A 23,514-nucleotide genomic window follows, 5' to 3' on the forward strand; every position below is an offset into this window, starting at 1 on the left:
TTCTCCACAAACCATTTTCCTAAGTTCCCATGAAAATGTAAATGTGGACTGATCCTGTAGTTAATCATCTGCAGATGGATGCACTTAGTTTGGTTGTATTGAATGAGTGTTTGATGCACTTCTGCCTGTAAACTTCAATTTAGCAATTCATACAATGTATCACTGTTAATTCACAAAAATGTTCCTCACAAAGCCCCAAATTCTCTTCACATTATGAAGAGTGTCTGACTAAGAGAATGATATTCCAACATGGCCAAAAATAATGTCAAGGAAAATTTGATTTGATCTTAATTCTGCACATTAATCTTTTATTTTGAAGGGTTTCACAGCTGTTGATTTCAAGTCATCATCTCAGGGGTCAAACTAGGGACTTGTGCAGAAGGTGCTTTCCAACCTGTCTGCGCTGATGGATGATGTTGACGTATGAAATGGTCTGTAAAGATGCAGCTTCTTTCGGAGCCACAACAGAAACTGTAGAGAAAAGACAACATGCGCAGTTTCCTCCTTGGATTCCCACATTGTTCTCTCCAGCTCTGCTCCCCCTGGGCCTCCACAACGACTCTCTAAACTCTCCAGACAAAAGTACACTGGCAGAAAAGAAATATCAAGGCACAAAAGCTCTTTATGTAATGCTGTCAAGTTGCATTGATTTTTTTCCCCGTATATTTGACAGACAACGTAAAATCGTTGCTTCATGTCATGTCAAGCTGGGCCTCGGAGATCGCGTCTGCTCTGCCAGTATCGCTCAATGCTTTGGTAGAAATGTTTCTTGGGCGAGGCATTGTGGAGAGACGTTGACTGTGAGTAATTCATTTGTGTGAACTCCCTGACTTTACACAGCGACACATGTACAAACTACAGAAAGTCTGCCTCGGTTCTGAGTTAGTTTTGTGTCCAACTTACATTTGTTTCCCAGACCGCAAAACAGTAAGGCCCGAGTCTGTTTCATCAGTGGATGGATGGATTCAAGGACTGCAGCAGGACTGGGCTGCTGGTTTGTCTCTGGGTTTTTTGTTCAGGATCAGCAGCTGTGTAATCAGACCTGGCTCTGACCCTACCTGTCCGGACGTTCCTCCATACCCTCCATCATGTCCATGTGTCATGCACACTCTGATGAACCGCTGGTCGCGTGCAACCTCTGAGCTGGCTCGACCCGTGGTCTGATTTAGTGAGGATATGCCACCACTGTAGGAACTACAGTACATTATTCTTCTCCCTTAACATTCATCAGGGCTTTATTTAAACTCCCACTGATTTACTGTCGACCTGTGGCCACTCAAGCTGTGACAGATAACAAGAACATCATAAAAACACACTTCTGAGGTACTTGAGTATTTCCTAAACCACTTTGTACTTCCACTCCATTACATTTCGTAAGGAAATGCATTGCTTATATCAATGCATTTATCTGACAGTTGCTGAACAGTCACTGTACTTAAATCAACGAAAATTGAACTTCCTGCAGAAAGACAGTCAATTGAGTGTCATCCCCAGGCCATCAGATACTGATGCCTAGGGTTGGATGCCAGAAGATTAAGCTAGTTACACTTAGCATGAGTTTAACTGGATTTAGTCTCTTTAACTTATGTGGAATAGAGAGCTGATCTGCCAAGATGTTGATTTATTAAAATGTATATTTTCCAGTTGCAGTCAACAATGAGGGAAAATATGGATCAGTATGTTGCCAAATTTTTGTTTAAAATTTTGCTAACACTAGCTATGACCATCTTACCAGCTAGCTTTCATTATATAACAATAGTGCACTTCTATTAGCTGTGTCTCTCCAACAAAGTGAAGTGAAACTACTCCTGGTTTTTAGCTCATTTTTTTATTTAATGTAAATTTTACGTGCCTTTTTCGTGGAAATTCAAAACGCATTTCAATGGTATCTTAACTTTTGTAGCCTATGGTAAAACTTCTGCCAAAAAGTCAGATAAGGACCACAACCAAAAACATGTAATTGCCATGTTTTGGTTTTATTTTTTATTGTATTTTATTTGACATTTTGCACATATTTGTTTTGTGCTTTTGTTGAACTTGTAACAAAGTATTCTTACACTGTGATATTGCTACTTTTTGCTATTTTTACTAGACAAAATATCTGAGTACCTCTTCCACCCCTGCTGTCTAATAAAGAAGCACATTATCTGCTGACATTGTTTGAATGTGACACAACAGAAGAGGCAGCCAGTGTCAGACGTGTGGATGCTCTGGGGTCCCTGTTGAGAACACTAAGCTCTGTATTTGCACTCCTCTTGCTGAGGCTAACAGCCTCTCCAGCCCAGGTTAGGAGTGGGGCTCCCTGCAGCTGCTGTCTCTGCGGCTGATTAGCGCGGTGATGAGCGAATGAGGGCCGGGGGAGCCGCGCACACACACTCTGAAAGGGTTAAGCAGCCGGTTAGGGAGGAGACCTGCTCTGTGTCCAGGATGTCGAGTGCTGCAGCGTGATGGTGTGGTGTTACACTGCATGAGGCCTAGGCTCCACTTGGGTTCTGATTGGACCTGTAAGATCACAGCAACCCCCCCCTCTCTGCCAACCCCCTCCTCCCTGAGGGTTTCTCTCTCCACATCCTCCCTGCTGATTATCACCACTGCCAGAGCTGACTCTTGCACTCCAGCTGCTGTCCACACTCTGGCTCTGGGGCTAATTTAACCAGGCTGCGTGGAGGGAGAAAACTTTCTCACACGGCCTGAAGAAGCAGAGCTGCCACACGGAAAAAAAGCTCCTCCCAGGCTTTAGCAGAAACCTACATCAAGCTGCTGCTGCTGCTGCTGCTGCACTACAAAAAGAGCCACTCTGCTAACATTCCTTTCCATCAGGCTTTCCCCTCTATAATGTTTAAACAATATCCAGAGCTACAAATGATCTGAACAAGGTCTTTGCTTGGAAGCAGTTCATCAGTGCAAAATAGACAGCGGAGGTTTCCCTGCAGACCAGTCCGTGCAGCTCTCTGCAGGTGTTTCCTCTGAGCAAAGTCAGGCCAGAGTGCTGCCGTCACTGTCCAAAAGGTGACTCTCAGCAGTCATCTTATGTGAAACTCAACCCCTAAGCTCTTAATATAAAACACACATGCTATATCTCACCGGCTACTGTATATCAGAGCATTGTGTGTTTCTGTTACAATAACAGAGGTGAATGATGCTCGAGTTTGGAAGATTGGTGCCTTTCTTTTTCCCAAGAAAAGGCGTGCGAGGCTGGAGAGTGAGTTCGAGTCTCTCCCTGAATTGCTATTTCTGCATTAGGGTTTTTCAAAGTTATTGTTATTTGACATAAGCAAAGGCTGAATAATTCACACAAACATTGTCATGAGACGGAGCTGCGAAAACATCTATTTGACTTTGTGAGGCTGTGAGGGAGAAAAATATAGTAATTGACCAGTCGACAGAAGAAAAAGAAGAAGAAGTGACTTTGGAGCGGGACAAAAGAGGTGGATCTGAAAGAAGACAGGAATCACAATGGAGCGTCAGCCTTAAGATTTGTGACCAGAATTTGAATTTGAAATGTGGGGTGCAGAAAATGTTCACTATTGAAACAAAATATATCTAAATCGCAGCTTATACTCGTCATGGGAACTTATTATGGTTCGGGTTTTTATTTAAAGGTGCTTTATGTAAAAATGGGCCACCTGTCACATTCATACTCAAAACAAACAGGGGGCAGCAAATCACCAGAGTAAACACTAACTGCTGCTTACTGCAGCTGCCCTTGCTGATTAGCTCAGTTAGCCATGCAGCTAGCGGTTTAGACTGAGAGCTCAGGGACCAGAGGAGTGTTATTGTTTTTTCTACCAGCACAGGAGCTTTGCACCAAGACGGGCCAGGGCTAACTGTTTAGCATGCTAACTTCAGTAGATATCGCTGCAACACAACAGACAGACATCATACCATCAAAACTGGTGTTTATTCACATTCTGTTCATATTTTGTGTTAAATTTAGACTATTTTAAACTAAAATTCCTACATGTTGCCCTTTTAATTCTGCGTGACAGTTAACAATTCAAACAAAATGCACACTGTAAACATTAGGTCTATCCCCTGACCTGGCAAATATCCATAAACCACTTGGACACACGCCAGCCTTGTCTTACTTGTGTGTCTGTCCCAAAGCAGCATCATGAGTGTTGATGGGGAGAGTCCTCTCCGGTGTCTCTCTGCTGAGCCGTCCTGGGTCGCACAGACGAGGTAAGACGCTGCTCCACAATCCCACTATCCTCCCCCTCCCCACCAACCTCCAACCCCGCCATGTAAAATGGGAGCATTGTGACCGCAGACCTGCTCTCATCTTCATGTACACTTTCTTTTTCCCCCTTCTCCCAGTACATAATGACCCCAGACTATGTGACGACAGGCATTGTATCCGACCAACATAGACATTAAAGGTGAGGATCTGATTCAGAGGCAGCTGCTGTCACTGCGTCCAGCTATGTTTAAGGTGTGTGTGTATGATTGCATACGTTGTTAAATGTTTATTTAATGACTTTTTTACATTCTGATTCCACGTGTGGTCTCTGGTGTTGTTGCAAACAGCACGCCAGGTGGTAACAATTGATTAAATTAAATTTCTGCCCAGAGGAAGAATTCAATTATGGCATTAGACCTGTAATCTGATGCATTCGTGCTTTCACATGCAGAGCTGTCATTAAATTGTTGTTATGATATATCTACACTATGAATCCCTGTAATTTAACTCATTCATGTCATTTTAGACATGTTAGGAGGTGGTGCAGAGATTTCACATGTGAGGTTTTCATTATCAGGTGTGTAAATGTGTTTGGATATAGATTTTCTGAGCAGGTGGTCACACATACATTCAATATGCTGTCAAGGCAACAAGGATACAATAACCTGCAGCATTTATTAAGCAGCAAATCACACTTTTCTATGGTTCTTCTCCTACACAGAAATTTCCCTCCATCAAACTTCAAAGTGAACAAAGCGGCCACACTACACCTGACAGGTATTTAATCTCTTGTAGCCATTTTACAGTATCTGGGGTTTCCCCTCGCTTTCAATTATGAAGTGCAATTGAGAAATCAAACCCAGGAGCACTGTTCACTGCTGGCAAGAGGAGTTATGATGAGAGGATCACCCCCCCTCCCTCTTTTTTCTCTTTTCATTTAACTGAAACACTTTGAGAACTCACACAACCGTCTGTGAGCTAAAAGATAATTCCTGAAACATTTCCGTAAAGATATGAATTATGTTTTTGTTTCAGAAAGGTGATAAACAATATAAAGATAGAGAGGCAGGTTATACACGAGGTTGTGTTACTCTTGGAATATGTACAAACAGAAATACTTACGAGTATTGTATGAAAATGTTTTATTTATCTATTAATAATACATTTGTATAAAAACAAAGTGCTTTACATGAAAAAAAAACCAACAAGAAATCTTTAGCAGACCAACAAACAAGAAATGCAATTAAGAGCAGATCAAAGCTTTAAAGGTCATATTGATACAATTTTTTTTTTAAATGAAAATAATACATCACAGAGCTTGTAGAAAGGTGCAGAATAAAAGTATCTGTTTTTCTTAAACATTCTTGTTTTTGAGCCAATTGTCGGCTAGAATGCCGCTGGTATCTGTGTTTCATCAAAGATCAACAGTCTTGGTAGTTGCCAGTTTGTGGGGAAAAAAATGTAAAAATGTAAATGGCTGAGTTCTACAGTATGCGCCCAGCAACTGGACTGCCTTAATATCAGCTAGCTACTGTTAGCAACATTAATGTTAGCTAGCATTAGAACATAAATGTTTGTTAGAAGCTGGAAACAACTGACCTGACAAACATTTTAAAACAATTAAATCACAATCAAATAATGTTTTTGTGGAAAAGAGGTAACTCTATTCTGCACCTTTCTACAAGCTCTGTGTGTGTTATTTTTATTTTTTTAAATGATTTGTCTATATGTCATTATGACCTTTAAGCACAATTGTGGCTGAACAATTTTGAAATACGATTCAAAGGAAATACAGGGAAAATACAGAAAACTGAGAAAACATCGGTGTTCACATGGGTAGTGATTCACATAAAAGCATGTTCATAAAAAAGAGAGCTATTCCAAAGCATAGCTGCCCTGACTGAGAAAGAGCAGTCATCTTTGATACCAGTTTTGGTGGTTCTGCAAACTCACGCTGACCACAGAGATACCATCTCAGGTCTCGGAAGGCAATTAAAAAGAAATTAACTCAAACTGTGTCTAATTTTGTGTTGTCTGCTGTTTCTCTGTGTTTATTTTGAGCGGGGTTTCTTGGAAACTCCCGCTTACTAATTGCACCAAATGCTTATTTTAGATTTTTTTTTCCCATTGCCTGCAAAACGCTGCAGATGCTATCAACAATGATGTCAGTGTGGCCATTTCTGCCTTATACACAAACACATATACAGTGATCTGGTGCATGTATAAATAATTCACATAGGTCAGGCTTTGATCCTCTGATACAGCCTCTCGGATTGCCAGTAGTGGCAGGAAAACCAGTAGATTGAAAATGAGGAATGCATCAAGGGGTGTGCTGTTTACTTGTAGCGCGGGCAGCTGGTTAGCCACCCCTCTGCCGTTTTACACCCCCCTCTCTCGCTTTTCAATTCCAGCCAGACCCCAGGCTCGGCTGCTAACTGGGGGCTGGAATATTGTGCACTGGGGATCAATGCGGCCCTGAGTGAAATGTCAACTGTGGCCCTGCGATGTGTCAGGCTGTGAGGGAGTTGTAATGGCTATTGATCCACTGTGCGCTTAATGCAGAGCTGCCCCGCCACGGTGCGAGCCAGCTGCAGCAGAGAGATGTATGTATGAGATGAGCTAAAACTGAGAAAATAGAAAAGAAAGAGCCCACAGTTTTGTCCCCCTCCTCTCATCCCTCCCTCTCTGGCTGCAGATTGATCTTCCTCTTCCTGCTGATTCTAACTGGGGTCTGTCATTATCTTACTCTGTCATTAGGGGCTCCATTGACAGCCTTGGCCTGTCTGTGTCACTCTATTGAGACAGCAACACTTTTCCCATGCAGTGTTCCCTGCATTTATTAAAATCTCTGACAGCCTTGTCTTTGCTTTCTCCATAGATGGCTGAGCTTCAGGCAGCGGTGCAGCAGTGTAATTGGAAGACGAGGCTCTCCGTCCCCGGCTTGTAATATCTGTGAGGTACAGCTGTAGGTCAGACTGGTTTAGATCAGGCTGCTCGCTATGAAGAACAAAATCAGACCACCTCTGCCTGAGCATGTGTCTGTGCTCCATACATTTTATGCCTGTATCAGGGAATCATATGATCAGGAGTTCTCATGTTGTCACTGTGGGGGGGGATGAGGGACCGTATGAAAATCATGGGACAAAGCGTTGGCACAAAAAGGGAGGGTTACATATTTTTTCTTAGGTAAATTTTTTGAACTACGGATGGGACGATAAAAGATTTTTTAGCGATAAAAAACATTTGGTCATGGTGAATTTTTTGTCTAGCTCGCTGAAGTACATATACTATATACTATACTGGTTCCCTCATTTATTTTGAATTGGCTAAGTCTCTCACCATGGTTTTAATGCAGTTGTTTTTATTTTAAAGTTTTAAGAATATTTAGATGATTATCAGGATATCGTATATCGTAGTTCTGGTGTAGTCCTATTATGCCATTCACATAGTCACCACATCACACATTGGAAGTAGAATTAGCTTGTAGCAAAAATAACAAATCAAAACATTTTAAAGGTCCAGTGTGTTGGATTTAGTGGCATCTAGTCTTGTTTTGTCCGGTCAACAGAACAAAATGAGATTCAGTTTACTTTCAAACACGACACAGAACAGCAGCAAATCCTCGCAATTAAGATGAAACTAAAACATTTTGGGTGTTTAAAAAATTACTTATAATAACCAGTAATTTCAATAAAAATTAAAACAGATGAACGACATAATCTGCAACTAATTGATTAATCGCAACCAACTGAACACCCCTCGTTTCACTCTTCCCAGCATTGCCTGCAAAAAAATGTAAAAGGCCCTCTGTAGAGCCAGTGTTTGGTTTGTCCGTTCTGGGCTGCTGTAGAAACATGGCGGACTCTGTGGATGAGAAATGGATCCGCTCCCTCTGTAGATACAAAGGTTCATTCTGAGGTAACAAAACAATTCTTAGTTTCAGGTGATATTACGCTAATGAAAACATGATTATAAATATTATAGTACATTTCTGCCAATGGATCCCTTTCAATCCTACACACTGGACCTTTACAGTAAACCGCTTTTATCACTGTTGTTGAAGGTTATAGCAGATGATGACGTAGATATGTGAGAATAGATCAAATATCAAGGATGAGAAAAAGTTGAAAGTCTGATTTCCCAGCTGACAACTTAAAGAAAAAATATATGACCTTAGCCTCTCAATCCAGTCACCAGAGTGAATGTTGGGAAACAATCGTTTCTTGCAACTTTACTTTTCTTTAGGTACAATTTAAATGTTTTATGTTGTGACAATGCTGTGCTTATGGTCTGGTTAGGTTTAGGTAAAAACAACATTTGGTTAATGTTAGAAAAACATCATGTTTTGGCTTAAAATGCCTGTTTTGTTTGCCACAAGCATGGTAGGAAATGTTCCAGGTCTGGTCAAAACGTCCAGTTTTTGTTGCCACATTGTTCCAAGGTCTCCTTGAAAGTATCCAGTGATTTCATGCTCAGAGATGTTGAAACACAGTCTTGAACTGTGGTCACTGCCTTCTCATTTTGTAAAAATCGTAAGTTGGCCTATGATACGTACAAATGTGGAGGTATCAGTGGTTTTTATTCTACTCACTCTTCCCAGTAATTTCCATGCAGTCCCTTACCACCGTCGAGCTAAACAAACCGTTTGTAAAAATATATTTATCCTCAGATCTTACAACAGCTGCTGCAACTCGAAGAATAACTTTAGATTTAGGGAGCCAATTTGTTTCAGTGTCCAAATAATAATAACTAGCTCAGATGCCAGATTTCAATGCGAAAACAGCAAATGAAAGAGCCTGAAAGAAGCAACCCAAACAGTTTTATCCTCACAGTCTTTACATAACCTAAATTTCTGATCATATGATTATTGTTTTGTTGTATTCTCTGCACCCTGGACTATTACTGCAGGGACTTGACAACTTGAAAACATTTCTGGAGGCTGTCAGGAAGTGCACAGTGGGGTGCACTGCATTGAGATTGGTGGTTTGTGCGTATGTGTATGTGTATTTGTGTGCTGCTACACAAAAAGCAATGCTGAGTATAGGCTGGCGGTGGGACCAAGCTGCTTCTCCATGTTACAGGAGGCACAATCAGGTAGGACCAGGGGGTCTCTGGCTGTCTTGGCCCCGTAACACACGAGGCTGCTCAATGGGACGGAAGTTATTGGGGGGTTGGAGTGAAGCTGATGACATGGTGTGTGACAGAGACTCATCATTTGAGTGTGATACAAGTATTTGAGCTGCAAGGCTGTAATGTCGCTCGGCTTGTCTGGAAAGATTTATTCCAGATTGCAGGGCCTGAGGGGTCACCGGCCGTACATGTGGGAGGTTGCTCTGAAAAAAAAACTGCACTTTTGGGTGGAAAAACATGCGAGAATCAGTCGGTGGAGGGAGATATGTATCTTACCATCACATCTATCTATTTATAGACCAGCGCTGAACATTTTAATGATAGTTTTCTAAACACAAAGCTCACTCACAAGCAAGGTGAAGAGTTAATTTCATTTTCATGCAGATGCACATATGTTGGACACTTCTTAAAATACAACACGACTTGAATTCACGGCCTCCTCGCGCCAGCCTGACAGAAAGAAGCTTTCCTTTTTTTGCAGCGAGGAGGAAGGAGAACAAGAAATATTTAATCCAACACCCACTGTGAAAGGAAAAAGTAATGCATATCTCACTATCTCGCTGTCTCCCAGCGAGATGAAATTGAAATTTTAATGCATTTCACTTTTTTTTCCCCCTCCGAATGGAGAAGCTGATAGACACGGGGATGTCATATTTACAGTATGAACACCCATGGTTTAATGCACTCCACAAAACTGCCATCTCTGCGAGTCGTCCCCCCGAACAAAACACGTTCCTGCTCCCGAACATAAAGGAAAAAGGCAAAGAACAAAATTATTCCTCAAGCTTTCTATCAAGCTTCTGCATTCATGGCAAAGTCTAAAGGGCATGTCAGTCCTCCTGCCTCTGAGAGAGGTAATTATCCTTTTCCTGTCAGAGAACAACAAATGATAGCCAACTATGGGGGTGCATTTTGCAGGAGCTGAATTTTGTCAGTTGGAAGGAGAAGGAGGTTTAATTTTCTGGCAGCTGCGTATCTACTTTTATCTTTTTTTCCTCAGTGGTCATTTGTTGCATGTTTTTTTTTCTATTCACACGAGCTTGCTCCGAGGTAGTGCCTCTTTTTTTTTTATGTCTGTGAGCTTCTGAGGGTGTATTTATGTGCCCTGCATTAACATACCTATTTATAGTCCTACACTTTCTTACAGTCATCTTTTTTTTTCTGTTGTGACCATTTCCCAGATTATATATTGTCCAAGTAATTTCCCTTTCAGCATCTGTGTTTTTTACCTTTCAGAGAAAGCAGTGAATGGAGGGAAAATTATCACAATTACTCATATAATTGAGCCGTCTTTGTAGCAAGTGCAGCTTCAGTAGCCCTTTTTTTCCATCAGCCCAAAATGGTTTCATTATATGGGTTTTTCATATTCCCTGACACAGGGCTCTGCTGAGGGCCTGGCGCGTGGATGAGATGCAGGATGAACAGAGCGAATCATTAAGGTCACAGTAGGAATAATTATCCCAGCTATGGAAAGAGCATCAGCCTTTATTCTCCCCCCGGCACAAATGCAATGTCCACGGCTTAGAACTTTGTTACAAATGGAGTTTCCACCTTCCACTTATACAAAGAAGAGAGGGGGAGAGCAAGACTTGTATCAACATGACAATTTTCCATCATTAAGACTAATGACAGGCACAGACTGTGGGGATCAAGGGGAGCACAAAAAAGAGAGGCGCATTCAGGTGTTGGCTGAGTGCTGACCTCCTTCCTGTCTTTGTTGAAGACTTAACTCTTAACAAAAACTAAAAAGGGGTTTCAGACTAAAGGCGCAGTGGCAGCTGAACGTCAAGCAGCCCGGCTCTCCATGGGCAAATGACTTAATTGGTAAATTTGCATGTTTTCCATTTGCAGGGAAATGAATTCAATAAGACCTACATGTAAAGATAATCAGCCGTTGTTTTAGTATTGGTGAAATTATTCCCCCAGCTTATAGCTCTGTTGCATCGATTTTATTCCTGTGATGCAGCTCTCTCTCTCACATCACTACACGACTAAGAGTTTATTAAATTTCAATTATCCCTAAAATTGATTTTCTGGTTAGTTTGACGAGATCTTGGCTTAACAGGTGGGAGATACGGTAACATGTTGCAAGTATGAAGCGTTGATGTGACACTAGTTTCTTTTACAGTTTAGCTGAATTAAGTAAAAGCCATATTTTTCCCCCAAGTCCTTTCTCCCACAGCCTTCACTCAGGTAATTGGTCATTTTGCAGCCAATTTCGGGCAGGTTGGATGCTTGCTGCCATGGCCTGACCCCTGCTGCTGCTGTAATGGGGGACAGCATTTCTACCAGTTCGCTGGGGGTTTTTCCACAGCTTTCTGAGGAGAGAGCTGCTCCGAACACTGGAGAGGGAAAAGGAGTTATATGACTTCTCAGCTCTGCAATGACCAGCTTTAAGTCCTATTAATTCCTACTTTTCATTTAATTTCATTTGCTAGGAATAAAAAAGGTGCTTAGGTTCAAAATCTTCCCCCTTTTTTAGCTGCTTTTGCATCTGATGAGGACAAAATGCAGATTTATGATGCAGGAAAAAATGCTGAACAAAAATCAATACAAAAATAAAAAACAGTAGTGAATTAAATGCCACATTCACCGGCTTTTTATGTCTATTAACATTAAGTCGTCCACAGAGCAACAAGTCCAATTTGGAGTCCCAGGAGCATTTGGTCAGAACATCCCAGTGTCCTCACAGCGTCATCAGTGCCTGAAAACAAACAACATATTTGTCATTATTATCCTGCTTACAATTTTAAAAACAATCGACACCTTTTCATTGTTTCGTCATTTCATTTCTATAGAAAATTAAAAATATTTTGGCTCTCAATAAAAGAAATTCCTCCACTTTTTTAGTGTGTTTAAGTATAATATGTGATCCAAACACAAACAGAAGAACACATGACCAAAATTAAAACAGGTTCAAGCTGATTGACAGATCTTTTAATTTAATAAATACAAAGTTATTAACACTTCCTAATGTTTATTATGATCAAATAAGAGACACAACAACGTTTTATATTTAGAAGTCATATTATCAGGATAAACCTTTAATTTATATGAGCAAAAGTGACTGATTTAGCTCTTTAAAAATAAAAGATGAAATATTATCATTCATTCCTACTTAAATTAAACTTCAGAAACAGAAAGTGAGAAATGAAACACAGAGTGTGACACTGAACATAATAAAATCAAGTATTAAATTATCTTTATCCAAAACTAAACATCCAAACACATTCAATTATTGTGAGGCAATACATTTGGTTTTGACCATCCAAAATCAATTTTACTCTTCTGCATTTTCTGAAAACTAAAACAACAACAAAAGACTTAACATAATTTCCTTTTCTCCCTGCATCCCTCCTGACCCTCATGATAATGCAATCAATTAACCGACACAACAATCTTGTTTCTCAGATATTATGATTTTTTTTTGTTGTTGTTGTTGTTGTTTGCATATAACTCGGCAAACAAAAATCAATTCGCATTTTGATGCCACATTGAACAGGAAAATAGACATTGAATCGAGTTAATTGTGGTACATCTAGTTTGCGTTCATTGACGCTGCAAATTACAGGATGGCAGCAGAGCAGCAGAACAAAAGGCAATTTCAACTTGTTTGATCCAGTGTCCTTTTTAAAACCACGAAATACACCTTTATGTAGAGGGACATTTCTGCTGGAAATTACATTTGCATTTCGGGTGACATGGGTAAAAACAGCATCGTAGAGTGTGAGAACAATTTGTTTTTTTGTTATGAATTAGATTGTTTGAGATGGATTATTATGGATTTAAGTGACAGCATATAAAAGCTGTGGAAATTGATTGCACTTTTAAAGGTGCACTATGTAGTTTTGGGGAAAACAATTTAATCAGAAGAGAAAGATCTTTGTTGTCTTGTTTTTATGCCTAGACAAACTAAATAAACAAACTCTTTGTTTTCATAACTGAATAAACAAACTGACCTTAAAGGACAACACAGTTTCATACTGTTTTACCTTGTTTATATGTGGCGGACCCTGCCACCTTTCTAGCTTCAAACAGTGTTCTGGGGGCCTTATTTTCCTCTGAGAACAGCTTGGATAAAATAAATATTTCTGAGTTTGTATTATCACCTCATTAATACTGTAAATATAAAAATTCTGAGTTTTAATTTCTTTGTCAAACGTACATAGTGTGCCTTTACTTAAAAAAACAAAACCCACAGGCTTTTCTTCTTTTCATTTGCACATTTTATCACCAGGAATAATCAAACCTAAAGCTAGGAAAAAAGAAATCACATGAATGCATCCAGTGCCAACACACACACGTGCGTGTGGTAAAGCAGCATTTTGCCTCCTTTCTAAGGGAGAAAGAGAAAGAAAGAAACTCACAGTCCCCTGCACCTCCAATGACAATAATTAATCAGTGCTCTCATGCAGAGTCTGCAGGGTGCACGCAGAGCTGCGCCTTCACACAGCATGGACACGCAGTTTACCAATGCACCGCGGTCGGGATAATATTTGGTGGCTGTGAAAATGTGGGTTGGCATGGCAGTTGAGGAGGGCTTTCTATCACCGGCCTGAAATGAAGTCTGTGACATCTTGGCCCGTTTACCCCCCTCTCCCTCTCCCTCTCCTCCCCCCTCTCTGTCTCTCCACCTCTGCGCTAACCCTCAGGTGAAGAGCAGCAGGTGTTAAAACACCCTCAGCCACAGAGCTACTCACTCCTAATGAGCCCTGCCTCCGCGCTCCATCCATGCATGGAGGACTTTATTTTTAGTGTGGCTAGTTAGAGCCCTGCTGCAGGAGAGGAGCGCCGTGGCCTGATGCGCTGCCCTCCTGCCAGCCACCCGAATTATAAATTAAAGTGGTAATATTATCACCCTAATGACACCGAGGATGGCTTGGAGGAATCCTTCACATAAATAGTCACGCAAATCAACACTTTGCAAATGATTGATTCAGCAGAAAGTATCAATAAATATGATTTATGCAGCGAGTCTGCTCAGCCCCTAAATCACTTTTACTTCAACAAAAAGCCTGTAATTATTATCGCCATTATTAGCAGCACACTCGTGGTATTATTTTACAATTTCCTGCAAATTCTGCCTCTATTCTGTTAATGGTTCTGCTCACAGCCGCGTGCCAGTTTGCAGATACTATAATCGTGGGAAAATAATGACAGTTATCAGTCGCACCCACCAAGTACCCATAAAAATCTGTCCTCTGTTCTGGAAGATGATAATTATTGGTTGTACTACCATTATCATTGTCGTTGTTGATAGAGGAAATCTTGAAGCATTTTTCGAAAGTAATTCCAGAGAAATCACTTCAAATTGGCCTATTTTAGGAGGGGGACAAGGGACCAGCTTTTCGTTATAGCCTAATATTGCACAGAAATCTTTAAATCCAGACATCCGAGCAGCCGCCTGGCACACTGTGGCACACGTGCCGTGATGTCAGCGCCTGCATTTTTTGATAACACTTTTTTTTTTTTTTTTTTTTTTTCCGTGCAACTTGCTAGTTCTGTTTTGAGTTCAATTATGTAATTACACTGATAATCACAGTGACGGAATTTAACTGCCTTTAATTTGTTATTCAGGTGGAGATGGAGGGACTGCGGATGGAGCTGCAGCCGGGCTGTGTTTCTGCTCCGCACAGACACCGGGACCAGAGCTGCAGCCTGCAAATGAATCCGAAAATAATGAAGAGCTGCTGGACACACACCTCTCCTTCTTCTTCTTCTTCTCCTTCTCCTTCTTCTTCATCATCATCTTCTTTCATCACCATGCGGAGGCTCTCTGACCCCGGATTAATCTGCTCCTTTTCCATCACATGATATTTAAAAAAAAGTAAGTGGACATTTCTTTTAGATTTTCTTTTATTCTTTTTTCCTTTCTTTCTTTTTTTTAATACAGCCTGGTTAAACTCTGTGGTCCTGCTTGAGGTCTGAACCTGCAGCTCAAGAAAAATGTCTCCTGTGTTTAGTCAGTCGTCAGTTCAATTAAATCAAATGTCCGTGGATAATTATTCTTGTTAGGGCTGTGGGAGGCGGGCCGCACACCCCCGATCCTCACTTAGGTTCATGCTAATCAAAGGTGCCAGTGTTTAACAAAAACTGTGACCATTAATTGATTGCGATAGAAGGAGCGTAAAGTCGTTTGGGAAGCGTTTAAATGTGATAAGAAAATAGGTGCATTCAAGGCTGCTGTGTTATACAACAACAGGCGACACAGGCTGAAAATATACCCAACGATTCTTACGGATCTATTTTATGAGAGATTTCGTCTTTTAAATCATTTTTAAAGCTCTTTAAAATCGACTATGGCTCACTCTGATTTATCACAAATTGGCCTGTTAATTAAAATGTTTAATTTGTTGTATTTTTGCTGACGTACAGGTGTCACAAAGCATCATTAGGCCTGTACCTGAACCAACAATTTGACATCAGAGCAGAACTGTTGTGCCAGGTGTAACCGAGACCTCAAGCCACTGTAAGTGTTAAACACATGACTAATTACAGACCTACTTATGAAAATTGATCAGTAGTGTTATGCTAATACACCTTCCATCAGAAGCTTTAATAATGATTAAAGAAAAAAGAAAAAAAAAAAAAGCTTTGATCGAACTGGAGCCTGCTTTAACGAGGCTGGAGATATTATTTAATGTGAATAAATGGCGTTTATGTTCAAATGATTTTACATTTGCTGTATTTTCGCGCCCTGTGCCAAAATAAATGCCCGTGTTTTTATAAATATTTCAATTATTGGATATTGAGGAGTGGATGAGAGAAATATGTAATCATCTTATATCCGATAATATCACAAAAAAGTGGCGTCTATGTTGTTATGTTGGTGATAAATTGAAAATAATAATAATAATAATAATATTAATAATAAGAATAATGTCTACAGTGATTGTTGACATGTCAGGAGGAAATAATATAAAGGTTTTGTGGTTTTCCTTGACTTTGCAGGTTCTTCGGACCCAGCCCCAGCGTCGCCAATCGGCTTCCCTCTTGGAGAGAGTGGACCAATCAGCGACAGTCTTTGATGAATATTCATGAGTCCGAGATTCAAACCTTTGAGCGAGTTTGTCTTGGTCCACAGCATCATACCTAGGACTTTTCACAGGCACAAACTACATTTTCTTATGAATGGAAAGAGAAAAAATCAGTTCGGCTTAAATTGGGACCCGTCCTTCACTGAGATCATAGAAGGAAAACAACAAAAGCAAGACAAGGGGAACCGCAAGAAGAGATGACAATGACTACAATTCCAGAAAGTCTTAATAGCCCTTCCTCAGGAAAAACCGTTTTCATGGAGTTTGGACCCCCGAGTCAACAAATGTCGCCTCCCTCCATGTCTCACGGACACTATCCCATGCACTGTTTACATTCTGCAGGTCATACCCAGCACGACAGCTACAGTCCTGCCTCATCGTTCCCCAGATCTCTGGGTTATCCATACGTAAACTCCGTCGGCAGCCATTCCACCAGTCCATATCTCAGCACAGTACAGACCTACCAAAACAGCTCGGCGCTCACACAGACGCGGTTAGAGGACGCAGGTAAGTGTGCAACAGCATCTTTGGATCTTAAATATCGACTTTCTGTGTTGGCACGGCTCTCTGCTGTATACGGTCCTCGCTGCATGGAAAAGACGAGCCAGATGTTGGAATTAGGCTTGGTAATTATTTATTGCGTAACGCTATAAACAATGTATGCAATTAAGGGTAATTATACCTAAAGTACAGCCTGTAAAACTTGCGCTGGAGTATTCATAGCTGCGCAGCACTGTTGGCTACAACTGCCTCCTCATTTTTTCCCCTTCTCTTCGCTCTTTTCTGTCTTTGCAGCGCCAGAAGCAGAGAAAAACACAGTGGTCGAGGGCGGAGAGGTGCGATTCAACGGGAAAGGGAAAAAGATTAGAAAACCAAGGACTATCTATTCGAGTTTACAGCTTCAAGCTCTGAACAGGAGGTTTCAGCAAACTCAGTATTTGGCGTTACCGGAGAGAGCTGAGCTCGCAGCGTCGCTGGGTCTCACTCAGACACAGGCAAGTCCATGAACACACACTCACACACAGCTTCTTTATACACAACATACACTATTATTATTATTATTATTATTATTATTATTATGTATAATTAATATGCCACGTCATAACATTTAATGTTTGACACCAAATCAAGGATTGGTTTTGTTTCTCTGAATGCTGTCCAGTCATTTATGTCTTAATATTAATGACATCTCCATACAGTAATAACAGATTCTGGGTCAAGATATTCTTATTTCAATTTTTTTTTTGCTCTTGACTTGATGATGAAAGCTTCTGTGTGCGTAAAGCTGTGCGTAAAACGTGCGTAAAAAGTCACTCCAGTTTCAATTTTCTGACGCAAAATGCTTTCCTTTGTCTCTCCAGGTGAAGATTTGGTTTCAGAATAAACGCTCTAAATTCAAGAAACTGATGAAGCAAGGCGGTGGCACGATTGACGCCAACGCTTTAGCCACCGGCCGCGGACTGTCTAGCGGCTCTCCCTCGGTGGCACCTGTCTGGAGCTCGCCGACCACCGTGAAGACGTCCGTGGGGACGACCGGATCTTACATTCCCAGCTACACCTCATGGTATCCAACCACACACCAAGAGTCTATGCAACAGTCACAGCTCATGTGAAGAGAACAGAGACCTCAGCCCTGCCGTGGCTCGTGTATCAGGATGTTGAAGGGGCCCTGCAGCCGCTCGGCGCGGCCCAGCCAGCGCTGATATCACACAACAACAACCCCGGAGTTAGCTGCCGCATGCCGCCAGCTGACACAGTGGCCTCCTCATACCGGATGAAGGCAAGCAATGGAGTGAAAGACTGAGAGGGCGCGCAATGCGCCCAAGGGCAACAAGTCCATGACAGTCAGCGGAAAGCGTCGACAAATGGATCCTTTTATTGGCTGCTGTTTATCACTTTTGTGTCAGTTTCTATTTTTTATTTTTTTTTAAATCATATTTGTGTGAGTTATTCTGTTTATAAGAAAACACGTGTTTGTTTACACCAGATGTCGGGCCCAAGGTGACGAAGACCTCAAATTCATAAAGGTCGATTAGGCCATAGAATTAATCCTTTAACCAAATAATAATAATAAATATGAATAAATTCCAACCATCAGGCTATACAGTGCATTCAACCACAGGGCATATTGTGCAAAGCCTCAACTCGCTACTATGTTGTTTATATGTGTTTGTTATTTAAGTTAAATTATTCAGAGGAGTTTTTTCTGTTGAGGTCAGTCTGTGTTCATGTGTTTGAAACAACAACACTGTGTTGTTCATGCTGCACTAACGCAAGCAGAGCTTTTCTATGCCGTGCCCCGATGTTATGTGAACAATGTAAAAGGCCTGACAATTTGCTGCTTCAGAACAAAACAGAAAAAAAAAGAAGAAATATCGTGAGGGTGAGCAGCTCCTTTGTCACTGTATTTTGTACATAATTTTCAGATTTGTTTTTGTGCTGTACTGGATACGCTGTGAAACAGGGTTTTAGGCTTTCTGTATTCGTCGAGATGTGTTTTAGTCAACATAGAAAATATTTAGTTTTGTATTGATCACTTTAATTTATTGATCTGTTTCTGAAGTTTATGTACAGACTGTGCAAAGTTTCAAAAGCAGTAAAATGATGATTTAAATTATGTCAAGAAAGGTGTCTGATTCAAACACCCCATCACCACCTCCACCCTCCTCCTCCTCCTCCTCCACCTCCACCCTCCTCTCATGTGAAAAGAAAGGCTTCAGCATGGTGCAGGTTTAATGTGAGCTGACACAAAGCGGTATCATGTTGGTTATTGTAGCAGACACCGTGTGCGCTGCGAAAAGGCTCGTCGTTTAAGATTTATGGTCGTGTTTAGCGTTTGGCTGCAGATGTTGTCAGGCCTCTGGAGCGATGAAACCTGACGCTGCTGGCTCATAAAACTATCGCCAAAACGAGACTTTAGATGCATCTACACGAAAATATCTTTACATGTGGTTCAGCGTGATAAATGGGGGAAATGCAAGAAATGAACATGCGTAAAAGAAATGGCAGAAACCATCGACTCCTTTGTCTGATAACGCATGTGATTGAACCGTCGCTGTGCGGGAGACCCGGGTTCATTCAACAACATCGCTTATTTCTTTTCAGCTTTCCTTAAAGATAATCTTCCTTCTATTTGTCTCCCGACAATCCCCGTTTTCGGCAATGAATGAGAGCGATCAATTGTGTGTGTTAAGTGAATAATTGCGCGAGAGGCAGGTGCTGCAAAAAGGACTGGATGAGCACAGAGGACACAAGGCGGATTATAGAGATCAGTGAGAGTGAAAAGTTCAAAGGCCTTGTTCACACTTTATTCATTTGCTCCAGTTACGCGCTCTGCAGTGAGCCTTTTGAGGGTTTTTTGTGTATTAAAACGTGTTAAAATGCGGCTATTGTGGTGAGAAACAACATTTTAAAAATGCGGGGTTTTTTGCTTGCATTTATCTTCCTGCTACGAACAGTCGTTATTTAATTTTAATGTAATTTATTTTGACGAAAATGCCATAAAAGAAACTAAGCTGCCATTGATACAGGTGCATTTACCTGTCCATGCGAGCAACGTTAACACCGGACTAGTCACACAGGGTGAAATATCACGAATTAAAACAAATAATAATAATCATACAAACAAAATGTATTTCCTGAGATGCCGGAAGAAAAAAATTTGTTTTAAAAAAAAACGGAAATTGATTGTAAATGCGCGACTTGTAGCTTCCAGCTCTCCTGCAGCTGCAATGTCTCCATGAATATATTAATGTTTGCAATTATAATGACAAATTTGATGCAATGTGTGCGTCTGCACAGCATCCTTTTAAGAGGACAGGAGTCCAGAGCGTTTATAACATCATAATAAAAGACAACATTCATTTTGAATTTATTAAAATAACTGCCAAAACCACCAAAATACATTATTATTATTATTATTATTATTATTATTATTATTATATGTTTGATAGTATTCTTATACAGAAACAGAATGACACTTATCAAACCAACTAATCAGCTTTTCAAGGACTAAAAAGAAAAATAATCTCTGTCCTTGTTTATCTATATTGTCTGCACCTTCTGTAACATCCTCTTCTTCAACCCTGTCCCCATTGTTATTTTAATGCGAAACTCAAAACATATGCAGTCCTTTGTAAAGTAGAGCAGGCCTATGTATATTTCGATACCATTAAGAAATAATATGAATTGTGCTGCTGCTGCTGTGGCGAACAGAAATCTGCCTACCTAGTCCTAGAAAGGCGCAGCTGCACATCCAAGAGGGTCAGTGTTATTTCGCTGTATTCTCCCCTTGATTATACGAGCTGAGCCCATCAAACCCACCATAATTACAGTAATTTCGCCCTTATTTATTCTAATGCAGTTTCCTATCTCTGAGGTAATTATGAGCATTTTTTGTCGCAAGGAGGATCTTTCTGCGCTGACAAAAGAGATAGTGCTCTGAAAGAAATGTGCTGCTGCAATGGGAGAAAAAAATTGGCGAAATAGGTGAGCTGCCATTTCGTCACTGTTCCCTTAGACTTAGCCTATGTATAAGGCTGGCAAATTGCTTGCAGGTGTACATCACGGAGTTGTCAATGGCGGAGAGGCTTCAAAATTAGCAGAGCACAATGTAAGAGTAATGAGAGCAGCAGCGACTGAATTAGAGAACAACTTGTGTGTCTCCCCTTCCTTACATTTCCTCCCTCGGTGTGTGCAGCTTTCTCAGCTATAGGACTTCTTCTTCTTCTTCTTTTTGCACAAAAGCAGCTCTTTGGTTGCACATTAAATACACAGGAGACATCCAAGATTTTACCAGGGAACTAGTCTTTGAAACAAGCCTGTAGAATAGCATCAAAGAAGCAGAAGCATCCACCGATATGAATGACAATAAAAATAAATAAATGTGAGGAGGATAAATTATGCCTGTAAGGAAAATCAAGCCTGGCTTCCTGTTTTTAATCATCTGAAATGCATTCACTCGTCAAGCAACATTTAATGAATGTGTTTAAAGAAAAATAATAATAATAATAAAAAAAATTTAAATACGCACCTCTCCGCTTTAAAAGGAAGCTCCCTCTCAGGCTTGTCAGAAAGCAGCATGGAGGCAGATGTGAGCAGCAGCAGCAGCATCCTGCAGCACAGACACAAGGAAAAGACGAGCGCTTAAATCCCACAAAATGTGTCCCATGTGTTGGTCTCTAAGCTATAGCAGCAGACAGAGTTCAGAATATGACTGGAAATGTCTGCTTTATTTCCCCTCTTTATAGCTGATGGGGAAAAAAATGTAGATTATTAGCATAAATGTTTACTCCTCATTACGCTGATGACATTGTGCACTCGAGATCTTGGTAATCTTTGGGGGGAAATTATGAGTAATTTTTTAAAATTTAAAGCAGCAGTTACCATGCAATTCAGGCTAATTCTGCGTAGGCTCCACACGGATATAATTATCGTCGAGTCAAGATGTTAGGCTAAAAACTATGCATTGATATTCCCATTTATTATGTACATACGACTTTGACAATGTTGATGCTTGAAATAGCGGGAAATTGTCTTGTGTAAAAAATAACACCCCATATTAGGACATCTAAAATTGCGAAGAATTATATAGTAATTGCAGGCTTTCAGATTTGAAAGCCAGAATGCTCAAACCAGAGCAAATGTGGATGAAATTACAGATCAGGGTATAAATTAGGATAAGGGGTATGGCATTTACAAGTTGCCTAGAAAAATGCTCGAGTACAAACCACAGTAGCTCTGGAGATACAGAACACCCAGGAATCCATTTTTGAAATCATAATTCCAGTGTTATAAATCGATAAATACTCTAAAATAGGAGTGTTATTCAAAAATCTGCGCTGACTAGTTCACACGAGTGAATGTTTAGGAGAATATTGTGTTATTTCATGGTGCAGTCATCGTGCATGCACTCTCAATACAGACGATTAAATCTACACATGTGCACATTAATGTAAATGTGGGTGTGTAGGCTACATGTAGATGTTATGTCGGACCTGCTGCATGCATGCATGCCTCGGATCTGATCCTGTCAGCTCCGGGGAGGAGGCTCCATCATGGAGATACAGCAACCGCTGACAAGCTACAGTCCTAATTATGTAGAAGGAAACGATCCCACTCTGTGGCCCGTGGTCGTTTGAAGGGAAGCGTGTGGGACAGACAGTGTGGATCATGAATGAGAACTAGCTAAGTGATGGGGATGTGTATTAATAATAATAAGCCCCCCCACTCGTTCTATCGGAGTTAAAATAGCCTCATAAAATCGCTGAATCGACTAAAATAAAATTCCTGGCAGCATTAAATTTAGTTTTTGGACGTGTGCCTGTGTTTTCCCAGTAGCCTACAGGCCCCACATGAGCCACGAACACAATGTAGGTCAATCTGCTCGTCTTAGAGATCACAGGCTTCACTTGTGAGACGTGAGAAATGTTTCCATGATGTTTTAGCTCCGGGCTGTCCTAGTTCCTCTCTTTTCCTCTTGTTAGGCTGAGTTCATAAAACGTCTGGTAAGCAGCTCTCTGACTCCACAGAGTCTGAGGAGCTTGTGCTCGGTTCATGTAGCCACATACCCTCATCTTCTTCCCCTCTCTCGCATGCCAAGGCGTGTTGTTGTGTCGACTCCCTCCTCTGCTGAGCCTGCGCCCCGGGCCTCTCCCTCTGCCTGCCTGCCTGAGTGAGCCCCGGTTCGGCTAATCATCTGCTGACGGAGCCGGGACGACTGAGGGATTTTTTTAAAGCTCGTTTAAGCTTATTGTAGCACCGTTGTAATCACAAACAACATATTATTACATAAAAAATATATTTTATTCAGTGTAACGTTGTCTAACCTTGAAAGTGAGTGTCCAGCTAGCTTAAACTCCAACCGTCCAAACTTCAAGCTAACGTTAGCTGGTAGTTATTAACATGGTTGCTAAGCAACGCACTTAGAAGTTAGCGTATTAAGCTACAGGCTAATAATTTTGCTAGCTAGCCTACAAGTGTGCTTTTATCCTGTTTTTTGACATCAGTTTCAGCCCCTCACAACCAATATACAGGTAATTATAGTTTGAATAAATAAAAATAAATAACTGTAACATGTGTGTAGCTGTCTTAGCCCATTGTAAAACACCATGGAGTTTCCCTGAACAGGTTAAATTTGTAGCTAATATTAAGCTATTGTGAGGTCTT

General features: G+C 40.8%; 1 protein-coding gene and 1 long non-coding RNA gene across 3 annotated transcripts; one reads left to right on the forward strand and one right to left on the reverse strand.

The window, feature by feature from the left end:
• The first annotated feature begins 4,159 nt into the window (after positions 1–4,159).
• On the forward strand, positions 4,160–18,964 carry dlx1a (distal-less homeobox 1a). Its single transcript, XM_084361630.1, has 8 exons — positions 4,160–4,182; positions 4,318–4,379; positions 4,902–4,957; positions 7,059–7,137; positions 14,888–15,137; positions 15,686–16,854; positions 17,143–17,342; positions 17,709–18,964. Exons 6-8 carry the CDS (start codon positions 16,545–16,547, stop codon positions 17,958–17,960), a joined length of 762 nt encoding a protein of 253 aa, XP_084217756.1. The 5' UTR covers positions 4,160–4,182; positions 4,318–4,379; positions 4,902–4,957; positions 7,059–7,137; positions 14,888–15,137; positions 15,686–16,544; the 3' UTR covers positions 17,961–18,964.
• LOC311262318 lies at positions 10,745–23,274 on the reverse strand. 2 transcript variants are annotated; one of them, XR_014623232.1, is made up of 5 exons: positions 23,175–23,274; positions 22,917–23,065; positions 21,380–21,460; positions 11,904–12,014; positions 10,745–11,652 (listed from the first exon to the last, which is right to left on the reverse strand). It is a non-coding gene; the product is annotated as an uncharacterized lncRNA (long non-coding RNA). The 2 variants fall into 2 exon arrangements; XR_014623233.1 differs by having other exon boundaries at positions 10,776–12,014; positions 23,175–23,272.
• Between the last annotated feature and the right edge of the window lie 240 nt (positions 23,275–23,514).

This window comes from Pagrus pagrus, assembly GCF_965226575.1.
Source record: "Pagrus pagrus genome assembly, chromosome: 9".
Classification (NCBI taxonomy): domain Eukaryota; kingdom Metazoa; phylum Chordata; class Actinopteri; order Spariformes; family Sparidae; genus Pagrus; species Pagrus pagrus.